Source organism: Pleurodeles waltl, chromosome 4_2, assembly GCF_031143425.1.
Source record: "Pleurodeles waltl isolate 20211129_DDA chromosome 4_2, aPleWal1.hap1.20221129, whole genome shotgun sequence".
NCBI lineage: Eukaryota > Metazoa > Chordata > Amphibia > Caudata > Salamandridae > Pleurodeles > Pleurodeles waltl.
In genome coordinates this window covers 53,533,929-53,550,187 of record NC_090443.1, presented here as the reverse complement: position 1 = coordinate 53,550,187, position 16,259 = coordinate 53,533,929, and the positions used below count along the sequence as shown (strand labels likewise).

The 16,259-nt window shown below is 42.6% G+C and overlaps 1 protein-coding gene across 1 annotated transcript in view; it reads left to right on the top strand.

Moving 5' to 3' along the window:
* LOC138292186 (uncharacterized) overlaps window positions 1-15,963 on the top strand; it is a 158,769-nt gene extending 142,806 nt beyond the window's left edge. Inside the window, exon 9 of the mRNA XM_069230624.1 lies at window positions 12,744-15,963. Coding sequence (XP_069086725.1) covers window positions 12,744-14,210 — 1,467 coding nt within the window. The 3' untranslated portion in view covers window positions 14,211-15,963. The remainder of the gene's footprint in view (window positions 1-12,743) is intronic.
* The last annotated feature ends 296 nt before the right edge of the window (window positions 15,964-16,259 follow it).

The following is a 16,259-nucleotide window of genomic DNA, read 5'->3' as shown; positions in this document are numbered from 1 at the left end:
GTCCTTGTTGAACCTCTTGCCATTTGTAGCTATGTTTAATTATGCTACACACACTTCACATAAGCCATTTTCTCCTTTGGAATGGATGTTTATTATGACAACAGATGATATCTGCTTCTATTGTGAAAAGAGATTTTATCTGTTTTTCAAAAGTATTTTCACTGAAACTCGGACGTGAGTGCAGTTGCTGTGTGGTTAGACTTTTTAGCCATTTTTTTCACACATGGGTAGAGTAACAGATTTTCTCAGAATCACAGGGTGGTTTTGCCGAGACCTAACAAGCATTGGCAAAGCCAATAGGTCTGGCCTTTGAGCATATTGGCTTTGCCATTGCCTTTTGTTCATGCTGTATCGCATGGGTATGGCAGGGTCGCCGCTGTGAAGCATGGATAATAATAACAATAAAAGTAATAATAATAATAATGATAATAGGAGATTGATGCATCCAGTGCTAATGCACTTAAACAAAAAAAAGAACAATGCCCTCGCTGCATCATAGCACTTTTTAGGGTGGAGCGCAAAGCGCTCCGTTCCTGCTGTAATCTCTCTTTGGGCTTCTAACCACACCCATATTACATCAGCCACTCTCACTGGTTCGTGGGCTTGCCTTTTAAAATCCACTTGCTTTCATTATTAGTGAAAGGCATGCATATGTCATGTCTTTTCTGGTGTTTAGCCCTCCTGGGGGGCACAGGCCAACTACTGAAAACATATCGGGCTCAGTGTTTTCCATATGGTTTCTGGACTACTTTTTCTCTTTATTTTGCAGCGTGATGGCGTTGGGTTTTACACAGCGCGATCGCGCTCGTTTTTTGTTTTTTTTTCAATTAATGTAGCAAGAAAAGTCTGGTTAGGAGTTTACAACGCTAATAGCTCTAACTCAACGAAATGCGAGACCCACTGCATTGTAAATGCTTGTTACAATTAGTTTTACCTTCACAGCAAAGCACCCATACTGCTGTACTGCATGACTACACAACATTTCCAAAGCCAGTCACTCTCAAAGACGAGACCTGTTGGCTTTGCCAATGCTTGCTAAGTTAATTTCAGAGTTCACAGTTTGTACAGTCTAAGTCTATAGTTAGAATCTGCAAATATAATTTTTATCTCAGCTTTATAGGCTTCCTTGCTCTCCAGAAGATTATCCGCTGCTTCCAGTTAAGAGTCAACTTAGGTGTCTGTTTCTGGAGAGTGCACAGAATAAGCAGTCGCTCAGTCGGTTGTACTTTCTGTTGTCTTGTGTGATTTCGGGCACTGATAGGCTTTCTTCTACTTTCTCAAACCTACTTGATCATTACTATTTCGTCATCAAGACATGATTATGGGGTGGGGCGCTACCTGAAAACTGTGTTCATTAGGGTTAAATGATGTTTAATTAAATAGCTAACTTTGTCCTAAACATGTTAATGCAGCAGCACAAGCGGGCGAAACAGTTCTGCCCCTTGCTTGGCTGGTTCAAGTCTTCCCTGACCTCACATGCCCCTCACCTAAGCAGACCTCCCACTGACACTTTCTGCCTGATGTGAGCAGTTGGACGATGTCAGCTTTCTCAACACCAGCATACTTGTAATGAGGACCTTAGGTGTAATATATTGTAATTGTATTTATATAGCGTTTACTAGTCCTGACTAGGCGTTGAATCGATTTTTGGAAGATAGCACCGTACTCTGTAGTCCGACGTTAGTGGTTGTTCCAGAGGATATTAGTTATTGACTTTTTTGGTTATTGGTTAGTCTTGAGCTCTGGGGAGACAGAAGAATCTTATCCATTTTCAAATGTTGATGTTTTACGTTCATAGTAGTTAGTTGTGAATACTAGAGGGAGTTATTGTAAGCTCGGAAAGGAGAGATGATGAAATAGGGAGAGGTAGTCAACACTGTGAGACAGGAAGGAGAGGTTAAAGAGAATGAAAATTGATTGATGGAAGTGGGATGAGTAGATTTGTTAGAAGCGAATGTTATGCTTTGCAAGGAGGGGTATGATTATTTTACTGTGATTTAGTAGAGAATAAGGCAGCAGGCATGTGCAAGGATAGTGGATAGGGTAAATCCAGAGACACTAAGGCATGCAGTGGACAGAGTCTTAGATTTTTATTGAAATATGAAAGCAAGAGAGAGAATACATCTTGGCTACAAATCAGGCTGTTTTCGTGAAGTGGTTTTGGAACATTGAAGTAGAATGCAATCTGTGAAATAAGAGTAAGAAAAAAGGGTGAAAGTTGAGTACCTATGTGCAGGTAACCTAAGTTGTTCCATCTTCGGCTTCTCTACCTAATCCCCAATGGCGCAGATGCTGTTCGTTCTTCTCTACATAGATAATGAACAGTGCCAACTGTCAGATTTTGTACTTTTTTATAGAGAGTATGTCAGGATAGTGGGTTGTTATGTATGTCTCTTGAGATCTGGACGAGTTGACAATCCATGGGGTTTGCATTGATCATACAGTTATGTGTTTGTTTGAGAAAGTTGCATGGATGTTTCTAGTGCAACGTGGTTCTCTCTGAAATTAGGGTTTTTTGATAAGGGCATCTGCTGATTTAGTCCTTCCTTGATCATAGAGGGTCATTGAGAGTACCTGTCTGTAGGCAGAAAGTGAGGATATGTGGATTATTTGTTGCATCATATTGGGAATAAGCATGTCCTAGCCATCCTTCTGAACTGTAAATGCTTCTCAGTGGCTCTGATCTTTGCTGGTACAGAATCCCAAAGGTTCTGAATAGAAAATAGCTGTGTGAGTATGGTACAATATTTTGTTTAGGTAAGAGCAAATCCAGTAGGAGGTGATGCCTTCTATGCCAACTTCTTTCAGTCTAAAAAATATTGTATTATGGTGCACTGTGTCAAAAGCTGTTGAAAGGTCCAAGAGTAGTAATGCAGCAACACCATTTTCGTTGACTATGTTTTTGAGGTCGTCCCAAATTGTGATTAGGGCAGATTTAATCCCTCCCCCTGGGTGGAATTCTGTTTGCCAGTAAAAGAGGAGTTTGCTTTCTTCTGTGAATTCTGATGAGTGGCAAAAGGCTACTCTTTCTATAGGTTTTGCTCAGGAGAGGCACATCGGAGGTGGGTCTCTAGCTATTGAATTCTTGAGGGCATAAGTTGTTCTTCTTATGTGGTGGACATATGTATGCTTTCTTTAATTTCTCTGGGAAAGTTCCTGTTTAAGTAGCTGTTTATAATATTTCTGACAGGGATAAATGTTGGTGCAGTCCATTCCAAACAGTGTGTTGCCTGCTATCACCCGTGGACAGCTGCGTGGCCAGACTGCCCAGCCTGGTACCCAGGCTTACTTTGACCCCTGGTGGCTGTGTGTTCTTCCCATGCACCCACAGTTATTCTGCAACAGAAATTAGCAACAACAGTAGAATGTGACACCTAGCTGTCAATTGAGGCAATTCAATCACTACTTACTGTAACAGGGGTTGAGTCTGAGGTCCAGGGCACTTCCCTAAGAGTGATGAAGGAGCAGCACCATTAGACTATTCCGGCACTAATTCATTACCCCTGAGAAATGGCTGCTTTTTCACCACTTGCTTGTCACTGACTAAGGCCCTCATTCTGACCTTGGCGGGCGGCGGAGGCCGCCCGCCAAAGTCCCGCCGTCAGGTTACCGTTCCGCGGTCGAAAGACCGCGGCGGTAATTCTGACTTTCCCGCTGGGCTGGCGGGCGGTCGCCTTCAGACCGCCAGCCAGCCCAGCGGGAAAGAGGCTTCCACGATGAAGCCGGCTCGGAATCGAGCCGGCGGAGTGGAAGCTGTGCGACGGGTGCAGTTGCACCCGTCGCGTATTTCACTGTCTGCGCAGCAGACAGTGAAATACATGTAGGGGCCCTCTTACGGGGGCCCCTGCAATGCCCATGCCAGTGGCATGGGCACTGCAGGGGCCCCCAGGGGCCCCGCGACCCCCCCTACCGCCATCCGGATCTCGGCGGTCCGACCGCCAGGATCTGGATGGCGGTAGGGGGGGTCGGAATCCCCGCGGCGGTGCAGCAAGCTGCGCCGCCGCGGAGGATTCAATGGGGCCGCGGTACACTGGCGGGACCCCGCCAGTGGTGCCGGTCCGACCGCGGCTTTACCGCCGCGGTCGGAATCCCCATTGGAGCACCGCCGGCCTGTCGGCGGTGCTCCCGCGGTCCTCCGCCCTGGCGGTCAAAGACCGCCAGGGTCAGAATGACCACCTAAGTCTCTCAAGGCTGTAGCCTGAACCTAGCAGCTACTCATTACCACTGACCAATAGTTCCATTTCCATCACTTGCATTTGTGTTGCTAACTAATTATGCCAATGCCTAAAGCTGGGCATAGTTGCTAAGGCACTAATATGCCTTAAGTGCTAAGAAGCAGACAATAGTAAAAAAGCACTGAGCCCTCTTTGGGAAACATAAAACACCATGATTTGCCCAGTCATTTGTTTCCCCGTACACAGACTACATCAAGCTAATTATTTAATTGTAAGTTGTGCCAAAAAGCTACTTAGTATACATGCTTGTACACAGATGCTAATGCACTGTAAGTGTCTGTAGATTATTGTACAGAAGATTGCATATGTTATACTTTTTGTAAACATTGCTTACTGCAAATGATCCTGTTTCCTAGATGTGTAGGGTTGCCTCTTAGCTATTCAGTTAAACCTTTACTAGACTAAACTTGTAGATTCAGACACACAAGTGACGGAGATGCCAATGCAAATTCTCGTTGGTTACAGTGTATTGATCCTCTCTGGAATAGTCCTCTCATTATTTACTATCTCTTCTTTCAAGGATAAGCTTGCAATCTTATTCAGCTTTTATGACGATCCCATAATGGAGAAGGGAAAGTTACCTATTTGTGGTTATGTCCATCGTTGGGATCTTCATTGAAACCATAAGCACGCTTCCACCTCCGTGACAGGAACAATGGGATACATATTTGTAAGACATCAGTATTCGAATGGCATATTGGGGGAAAACAGCAGTTGTCTTCCTTAAAGGTACAGAGTAACATTTTCAGTTGTGTGAGGCTTCTGCCCGGTTAGCCCCATTGGATATCATTTCTGTTGTATTCCTTAACAAAGGAGATCAATAACTACAGTAAATGGGATGATGCCAGCAAAATGGAAATTTTCTAATTAGAAATGCATTTTCTTCTAAAAACAAGTCTAAATTCAATTCTGTAAATGTGGCCATTAGATAAATGCCATCTCATAAATTAACTTAATAACTTTGTGAGACGAAATTATATTACAAAAAGTGCTTTGGGAGCCTGTTTAGGGTGGAAGAATCCCATGTTGCACACCAAAGAGCACAAGTAACTTTTCGTTCTTCACCAACCTACAGTAACCAAGTGTCTTAGCTGAGGGTCACCTCTGATTCTAAGTAGAAGAAGTTGGTTTACATGGGTCCACCACCCTTAAAACTGCCAGCTGCACCGTTTCAGTGGTACCAGGCAGGAGCTGGAAAGGGGGGTTGGTGGAAGAGGTACCTAGTTGGTTCCATGGTATCTGGCCAAGAAGCAGAAAAACAAGAGACAAAATGGAGCGTGTCACAGTCCTGTTACATTGTGGTGTTCTTATAACACTTTTTCGCTGCTGGGATGGTCTGTTTGTCACAAAAGCGTTCTGCACTAATGACTTTACACATGAAGCAGGGTTGAAAAGAGCAAAGGGATTGGGTGTAACAGCACAAGGTGAACATGGAAGGGTGATGGTGGCCTTATGTACTTATTGAAATCGAAGAGGTATTTTTCATGGATTTTGAAGGGAAGCTCTCTGCTAAATGATGTGTCGGCTTTCGAGGTGATGGATGCTCCAAAAACTCCTTTCAGCTCTTAGTCTCAGTGCCGACAGCAGAATAGAAATTGCTGTCTGCAATAGGAATATGGGAAAACATGGAACTGGAAAGAGAGAGATGTAAACACCAGTCTGGATGCTCTTTCAGAACCTTGGGTATTCTCTCAGGGGACAGTACCTCACTGACCGCTGTGGATGGAGTTTGAAGGGTTGACACATCTGTACGACAGGAACGGATCAGTAGATATAATGCAGTAGATATGAAAGCGACATAAAATAAATGTTAAGTGGGTTTCGTTCTAATGAGCATGAACCAACCTGGAAACCAGCTGACCCCTCCAGGATGCAGCTGATACCACATCTATCCAACAGGGAGGAGCAAATTAGTAGAAACAAGGCACAGCACAACAGATCAATGGACTGATAAGAGACAAAGGACTAGCAACACCGAGGGAACGAACAGGAAGAAAACAACAACGATGGGGAAACAAAGTACATGTGCCAACTAAGCATAACCGAAGAACCACAGTAACTAACAACTTGTTACCAGGCAAAGTGTACAGGTTCTCATAGGTCTTATTTTGGTCTTATTTTGGGCTCTGGTACCAGTGACACAGAACTGACATCAGACCCCTGAAGTGAGTAATGTTAGGGTCTGCAGTTAGCGGTCTAATGTTCCAAATCCTTTTAGTTTCCACTAACCCGTCTTCCATCTCCTTTAGCCGCCACAAACGAGCTTGAGTGGTGTTTCAGTCCCTTAATTCTGACATAATGCCAACTAACGGAGCATCAAGATGAGTGTCAGTCAAACTATTATTAAGAGCAAAGCGACATAAAAATGCAGTGTTTCTTAGGCAGTGGTCGAAGTGCAAAATAAAGTGTAGGTACTGTGCCCTTCGGTACAATGGGGTGTAAGTCACTTAGAGAAAAGCCCACAGGTGAGGGGCCAGAGGTGTCATCAAAAAGAGCAAGTATTCTTTAAGTATAGGAAATATTTCTATAAACTAAAACAAAAATTTAAGAGATAATGGGCCATATGTACGACCACATTTTCCCAGCGACACAGAATGGGTAAAACCCTTTGCTACATCTGGCCCAATATTCTCGATATTTCTTCCCCACTTCAAACTCCAGCAGTAAGTTTCAAATGACCACTTTTCCCATTATGAAAATCGTCTTAGCCCTGATGGGCTTCTGCATGCACTAGATGCTGAATCATCTCAATTTGAAAAAACATAACCTTCTGGTAAATGGACATTTGGCTTCCTTCTGCAGGTCCACGCAATCTTCAGGCAATTTCAAATGTCCATATCAGATGAGTACAGAGGCACACGGGCAAACTTAGGTTGGTAGACAGGGGTGGAGGTGCCTTGGAATATGAGAGCTTATCTGATCTCTATGTCATCTATATATATATATTGTCCTTCTAACATCTGGAGGAGTGGGAAGAGGCCAGCAGGCCGCTGTGCTTCCTCTGCTGCAAACGTACCTTGCAGCGGCCGGCCTACTGGTACCATCTCCCAGGCATCCATTCTTCTACTTGGGAGGGCAAATTGGGAGATTGCTGCCAGGATCTCCATGTTCTTCCTGGTTCTTCTTTCCAGAATCCCCTAGTGAAGAATTCTGGGTTATTCAATAGCCCAATCCAAAATGGCAGCTCCACATACTACCCAATGTATCATGGCACGTGTACCTTCCTTTAATGTATTTCCTGCATTAACAGTATAAAAGGGCCTTTCCTTTCTGCTCTGTGCGTCACAACACTTCTTTGTTCTTGTGGGTGTATTTCCTTGCGCCTGTTGCCTCGAACTGTTCTGCAGTGATTTCCTTCAGTTTGTTTCCTACTTCTTCTGTCTTCTGAGGCCTTTTGGGGTCCTCCCTCTGGGTGCCATTTGTTCAGGAACTGTTACATTTCTGCCTTCAAGACTTTTTTGCCCTATGGCGTTTTCCTCCTTGGGACTCCTTCTGGAAGGCACTATCTGCTTAGGTGATTTCAGGTGTTGGTGGCATGGTGGCTACTGGAAAGGGTCGCTTTTACCTCTGGCAAACCAAGGCTTTTAAAACCTAGGCTACTCAGGCAACCGGGACTCTAAGGTTGCTCAATGAGCCTCCATTTTCTGAAAAGCCATATGATCGGAAAATCTTCGTCTGTTGAGGACTATTGGAATTAGAGAAATTACGAGAAAGACATAGAGAAATACATTTCTGCAACCTGCTACTCTAAAGGACGTGGCATGAATGATGATTAGTAACAATAACTAGGGCTGCCATTTTGTCACAATACTGTTCAATTTATCTGATTTTATGATGCATTGTTTTTAAAGTCTTCATCATTTTTGTTGCTCGAGTTTGTGAACCAGAGCATTAAAGAATAACTCAAGTACTGGATGATGTTGTTCAGTGCTTTTTGTTCAGAATCCGCTCATAGTTCCCTTAGAAATCTATTTGATGTATTTGCTTCACATGGCTGTGATCGTCAGTCTCATGGTTAAAAGGCAATGTCATATGAGTTCAGCTGACAGTGATAAGTGTATATGCTTGTAGTATTATCTGGATGTAGCAAGAATGAGAACATTGTGAACGATGTAAGAAATTATTTCAAGACTACACGTACCACCCTAATCCTCAGGAGACTAATGTGAGATGCAGATTCTTCTGAAGACCAACTTTCCTGAATTTGGAGAGGTTCCACGTGTGCCCTCAAGAGAGATGTGTCTGTCATCATTGCTTAAGATGGGATTTACTGATGAAATGCACATGTTACTACATTATTTGGGGACAGCACCATGGGAGTGGTTGCGTTGCTGGTTGTGGTATTTGCAGCTTGTCCTCTCAGGAGGACCCACTAATCTTCCAGACACAGTTACAAAGTTCTCTGTTGAAGTCTTGCATTTGGAACTATAGAGATACATTATTCCATGCATCCCAGCAAGGTGACATCGGGCACGATTTAAGATCAAAGATTTCTCTTCATATCGGCATATGGCTGATAGCCTCCACATCTTTCTGATGCCTGCAATAGCAGTCAGCTCCGTGCAAACAACAAAAGATGCAGCTTTCCTCAAGAAAAGTAATAAAAAGGTATCAGACATCCCTGGACGATAAGTATAGCAGAGACATGTTTAAACACTTAATGAGATGAAAAACAGGCAAATAAGTGTTGAGGAATCCTTGCTACATGAAACAGAAACATAATTAAAAATTACATACTTCTACCCTTACTTCTCTTTCTTTGATATTCTTTCTGAGTCTATAAACAGCAAAATATTTCGGAACAGGTGTATGATTCTCAAATCACTTTTTCCACAATATTTTTCATAGGAAAGGGATTACATAAATGAAAACATACCTATAGCATGCACGCAATATTTTTTCCACTGTTTTATTTTATATTTCCGATAGTTAAATCAGTACATTTGATCTAAAACATAACTGTAATTAACATTTTTAAACTGAAAAATTAGATGACATTGGGACTCCAAAGAGCCTGTCTTTCCAAAATACAGTGCAAAGTGAACCAGGGAGGTCTTTTAAGGTAACCCTCTGAAAAGTTAGTGACACATCAATGAGAGTAATCATCTGATCTTTTGGAATCACAGGATGGTTGGCAGTGCTTAATTTGTGCTTGTTGTTTCCGATGCTGAGCACCGGCACTTATTTATGAGGGCCGGTGCTTATTCTTCTGCCCCAAGCATTTGCTGCAAGTAAAAGACACATAAGGGAAAGACGGAGGAAGAGAAAAACGAAAAAGCGTCACAATGGGGGAAGCGGAAAGCTGCAAAAGTGAGCTGAAGGGGCAAGGAGTGGCTTGAAATGGATTGAAGAGGCCCGAGATGGTTTCGGGATTATGCTGCCTCACATTTAATTGCAGCAGCCGCATGTGTAGGAGGAGGACTTTGAGCACCGGTACGTTTTTATTTACAAATTAAGCACTGGTGGTTAGCCATTGATTATTACGACTACAGGTAAGCAATTATCCTTCTCTCTTACGGGATTCTACTCAGTACCTATAAACAGTAGAACAGAGTAGCAAGTTTAATAAAATCTTGTCATTGAGGTAGAATAAAAACACATAAGACGAAAGAGAAGATAAAGGCAACCGGATAGGTTACAGATAAAAGCCTGGCCCATTAGGTCATCTGCCCTGGAATCAGATTCAGTACAATATAGCTTAGCAGATGCATGAACCAATTTCCATTTTGCAACCTACAAATACCTAAATGGATATATACCTCATGAGATCCACAGAAGCTGCCTTGCCTCTGGTTGAGTGTACATTAACACTAAAACGGCAAATGTCTGCTCACTTCATCATGGTATGTAGTGATGCAGCACACTATCAGTCTTTCTATGGCCCTTTTTGTAGAAGGGATACCAATGTTGACAGGTCCATGACGGACAAATAGTACTTTAAAATATGATAAATCATTTAACTTGTCTAAGTGTTATCCCAAGCTATTTTCATATGCTACATGTGAAGAAACCTTTTTGCTGTAGAGGAAAGATCCAGATAAAAGGTCAGAAGGGAGAATTATTGATATGAAAATATTTTGAAAGGAGTTCTTAGAAATATTGTTCTGAGATGTCACACCCATGGAACGCTTTCATGGAGAATGTTTGAAGCTCACTCATGCCTTTGGCCGAAGTAAAAACTACAAGGAAAGCAGATATTGTAAATCTGATTTGTACAGTTTCTAACGAGGGTGCCGATTAGTTCTGGAAGACAGTGTTTAGCTACCTACCGAGCAATCATCACAGGGAGAAAAGTATTTCGAAAACTTTTCTGAAAATGTTTTGTCACAGAAAAGTGATAAAAGATGCTAGAGATAGCCTATTCCTATAAACAGTGATGCAAGCCCGAATGCACTTTTATCGAAAAAAAAACTCACCAATGAAGAAGACACAACAATACTATTTCTTCTTGACGTGTTCTTGGGTCCACCTGTTTCTGGCCCCACAAGATTCACAACTTCTTTCATTTAAAGGCATATGAAGAATGCCAGGAGGGACACTTGGACTTCCTCAAAACATCCAAACACTCATATGGAAGATTCAGGTAATGACTTTACTGCAGGTGATCAGGGTGCAAGCGATCAAATTTAGCAATGGCTTTGAAATGGAAGATCTTGTCTGGCATCCTTGTGAGAAAGATGGGCTTCCACGAATTTCTGCTGTGTGACTCCAGTGACAGGTGAAGCAGGCCCAGATACTTCTGGTGCCTGGTCATCTCATAGCAATCAGGATTGAAGTCATGAATGACTGTCTCAACTTAGTGATGACCGTGGTTATAAGGGGAGGTGGGAAAGAGTAAGTGAATGCCCCTGTCCAGTCTATGAAAAGGGCATTCCCTACAGTCTGATAGTATAGGATCCTCATTTGAATACTTAGGAATTTAGGGCTGCATTTAGATATTGGTGGATAAGTTATTCTGTCACAACAATGATGGATATCCTGTCTGCCGAAATCTAAATCCCATCATATCCTATGGGATTTAGATTTTGGCCGACAGGATATCCAACACCGTTGGGATGTAGTAACTAATCCACCTACATGTAAATCAGGCCTTTAGTGTGATCCTTGCATTTTTATTAGAAACATATCATCTGACATAATTATCATCCATTAAATATCTTTTACAAAAATATAATCTCACTGGGTATAAACTTTCTATCATTAACTTAAATTAAATGGAGTGATGTTTTTAGAAACAATATTTAAGCCAAACAATTATGTTTGGTGATATTCTAGCTATGATGTTCTTGTACCACACCTCCTGAAGGTCTATGGACAACATCTAATCTCCTTGGTGAAGAAGCAGGACAATTTGGTGCACACCCAATAACTCTAACTTATCTCTCCTCAACCACTTGTTGATGGGCTTGGAGACTACATTTGACTGTTTTCTATTGCGTTTTTCTGACAATACGTCCATACATACCCTTGGTGGCATGTTCAGTGTAGAAAAATGTAATATGATTTTGACATTATTTTGAAAAGCACCATAGACTTAATGCTCTTTTATTTTCCTCTACTAGGACGTGAGATTGTTGGATATGGTGTTAGAATGGAGTAATCATTACTGGGATAAATGGTGTTATGGTTGAAGAAAAGAGCTCTGAATGATCACCTTGTGGAGCAAGTCATCAACCTCCTTATCTACAAATCTTTCTTCTGCTAAAAAAAACAGTCAGTCACAGGTGGACAAGTGCACAGGGACTTCTTTCATAATGGCCAACATTTGATGACAACAAAGTAGAAGATTTTAAAACGAAATTAGAGAAGCTCGAATTTTAGCTAAAAAGCATGAGTGTTGGCATGTATTGTCTTAGAGCTCTAACATAACTTCCAGAAAAAACAGTAAAAAACAGATCTCCCTCTAATTTGGAAACTATCTGACAACCCTCCCTCCTACGTTTACTAGGGAACATTGGAAAAGCCTCACTTGTGCCATTTCCAGCACTTTGCCTACCTCCTGACAGCAGGTCATGTTGGCAGGATGACAAATTGAGTAAAGAAATCAACACATTCTCACAACAGGCCAACCTGTGAGGTTACTGCAAGGTACTAGAGAAAATCATTTAAAGTAACAAAGCACCAGATCTGGTACACTGCAAAGTCCAAAACTACATATACAAAAGATTGCATAGATAATAACAGTAAAAGCACAATATCTAAAGACTATAAGAAGGCTCTAAAAAGACTGGTGGGATGTACTATGACAAGGCATTTTGTAATACTGTGAGAGGCCGTATTTGTTAAAAAGGTGGAATGTGATATATAGTTAATTCTGAGGTGTTGTATAATGTGTTGATGTTAATATCAGGGCTGTTTTTGAGTTGTCAAGAAAGAAAATGCTAAATGTTCTCCTCCTATCTTGCTGAGGATAGATGTAGAGAAGTGAGAGAGGTATTGTGCTGCCTTAAAAATATATGGATTCCAGGATTTCCTCTTCACAACACACTTTGAATTTTTGTCTTACAGGTTGTGGTCAAGATCTTAGAGGAGGATAGAGAGGAAGAGGATGAAGAGTCTTCAGACTTCAAGGTGTATGAATTCAGGGAGGAACAGAGCTCATGTATCATGGAAAGACTGCCCTCAGCCAACTTAGTAGAATCATCATGGCAGGAGGAGAAAGAGAACAAAATCTCATGCCAAACAGAGGTGGTGGATCTCTCCTGTCAGACGGAGATACCCACAGTTGAAGTTGTGAAGATTTCATGTCAGGTTGAAGAGACCTCAATTAATCTAGAGGAGGTCACAAAAGAGGTTGTGGAGTGCACGCTTGAGCAAAAGGAGATCACAGTCCAGGTTCAAAGTCCAGCAGTCAATGAAGTGGACATCTCCTACCAGATAGAGAGACCCATAGAGGAAAAAGTGGAGATCTCATACACAGTGGGGGAGTCTTCAGTTGAGGGGGTGGACATCTCCAATCAGGTAGAGTCGTCGACAATAGACAGCGTGGATATCTCATTCCAAGAGGGGGAGTATACCACAGATGGGGTGGAATTATCATACAAGGTGGTTGAATCTATAGTAGGAGGGGATGACACCTCATACCAAAAGGGGACATATACAGTGGAAGGGGCAGACATCTCCTACCAGGTGGTGGAGACTATAGCAGAGGGAGTGGATATTTCATGTCAGTTAAGTGAATCTACACTAGAAGAAGCAGTCGTCTCATGCCAGGTGGAGACATGCACCGTTGATGGAGAGGATAGCTCATATGTGGTGGTAGTGTCTGCAATGGAGGGGGAGAACAACTCTTACCAAGGTGGGAAATCTACAGTAGAGGAAGTAGATATTTCATATCAGGTGGGAGAGTCTACCATAGAGGGAACAGATATTTCATACAAAGTGGAGGAGTCCATAGTTGAGAATGTGGCCATCTCACGTGAGGTTGAGGAATCCACAGTTAAGGAGGTGGACCTCTCATTTCAGGAGGAGGGACCTACAACAGAGGAGGTGATTATTTCATACCAGGTGGAAATGCCCACAGCAAATGAGGCAGATATCTCATACCAGGTGGGGGAGTCCACTGTGGAGGCAGTTGATATCTCATATGAGGTAAGGCAGGACAAAGAGGTGGAAATATCTTATCAAGTTGGTGAGTCTGCAGTAGGGGAGATGGGCATTTCATATCAGGCAGGAGGGTACACAGTTGAAGGAGCAGACATCGCTGCTCCGATGGGGGAGACCACATTAGAGGGAGTGGACATTTCATACCAGGTGGTGGAGTCCATAACGGAGGGGCAGGATATCACATACTGTGTGGGGGAGTCTATAGTTGAAAGAGTGGATATTTCAGACCAGGTGGAGGAGTCAGTAGCTAATGAGGTGAACGTCTCTTATCAGGCGGAGATTCCAACTGTTGAAAAGGTTGAGATCACATATCAGGTGGTGGGGTCTGCTGCTGAGTTGGAGATTAGCACTGATGCGTTGTTGGAATAGCTCATTTTCTGCTGTCCAAATTTCCCACACATCCTCTGAAAGCTCAGTTAGGAATATCCAGTATTCTTCAACCAATAGGAACTCCGCAGACCATTCTCCCTCTCATTCAATGAAGGTCAGGCTCGGATGACCATCCCCTAAACCCTACTTGCCCAAAAGAGTGTCATCTTGAAACTTCCCAGTACTACCGACCATAAGTGGGTTATCCGTATGACACACTCTATCACTGAAATATTTGCCTGAAACCTACCACCCCCACATACCCAATGGGAAACCAGCTGAGATCCTCGAGCGCTCACTGGGTTCCCTGCATTCAGTCATAAAAGAGGAACATAGGCTATGTTCCATACTCTCCCCTGCCTAATTGAAGTATTCAAGAAAAGCTAGACCTGGGTAGCTTCTACTTCTACTAACTCATTGGTATCTTAACCTGAGACCTGTTTCTCTCACCCAATAAAAGCACATGCTTAGCCCTCTAGTTCCTCTCACACAGAGGCTCAGTCTATTTCCTTCTAACTTCTTTGTACCCAATTGATATAGTACCAGCTACCAACTATTTTTTTCCCATTCAGGAAATCTCTGTCTTTGACGCTTACTAACCAATGCAAGCTTAGCATGAGACACATATTCGTCTTCAACCCATTGGTACTCAGCCGGAGTTCAACCTACCACCACTCGCTTATCCTGGTACTCTGTCCCATCCAGTGAGAGTGAAGCCTGTGAACCATACTTCCATTCACCCAATTGGTGCGCATCTAGACCACCTACTCCAACTCATACAACAGAAGTTAAGCTTTAGTGTCCTACCTCCTATGCATTCTTTACATATTTAAAAACCCATTCTGCTTGCCGCCTATTACTCCCATTCGCTCATTCTTAACTTAGCCGGCCAACGGATAGGGAGCGGGAGCACAGCCTTTACTCTCTGCTACTCTGATAGTGAAGTCTATAACCCCTACAAACATTTACCTGATTGAAGCTCAGCATGAGCCACCACTGTTTCTCACCCAGTGAGAGCACAACCTGGAACCTCCTAGATCCACTCACCCAGTGAAAATCAGGTCTGATACCTCTTCCTTCTCCTTCCTTTGTGAGAGCTGAGATAGGGTCTCTAACTCCCATTCACTTAATTGGTACATAGCATAGGACACTTGCTCATCTAATGGGAGCTCAAGCTAGGAGCTGTACTTCTTATTACCCAGTGCAAACATTGACCCCATCAACCATTGGGAACTCAACCTACACCTCTTCTTTCTATAGAGCAAATTTATAGCCTAATTTTTAGTCACATCTTTCTCTCCACACACCATCCTCCTGCTATTCTCTAAGTAAGTATTGATTGGTTAACCATTTCTTTTTATGTCTATCTCAAGAGGTTTCATAAATCAATTATCTACAGATGTTCAAATTTGGTATTCCTCTAAAATGTTTACAAATTTCAAGGTTCACTTTACATCATCTATGAGCCATTTCAGTACCCACTTCACATCAAATATCCACCAACATGTCTTTTGTGAATACGTCCCTTTTACAAGGCCTATTCTTCTCTGGGCACTGTTCATCACCTGAAAGGTGGTATATAGTGTCCCAAGGTTAACAAATAGCATCAGGACACTATGAAGTTTACAGATGCCCATTGACTGACAATGCTCCTCGACTCTGCTGCACTATTGTTGTGTCACTTATCTGCTTCAGCTAGCAAATAAAGATCATACCCACTAATCTGAGATTGGGTATATGTGTGTGCATCAAGCATGTGTGTGTGTGTGCATTTCATGTTTCAAGGCATGTAGAAACTGGTGATTCGCCTTACATAAATGTACTCCGATGACCAATACAATAGAGGTCCAACACCTACTATAGCTTAACAAACTGTGTTGCTAAGAGACGGATATTATGGTAAAAATATTAAATAACTGGATCAAGACATTGAGCCTAAAAACTATGGTCCTGATTTTTATACTGAAGGTTGGCCTGTTGTTCTGCCAGGGTGACGGAGTAAATTACTCCATCACCCTGCTGGGGTGACCACCCACCAGACTTGTAAAT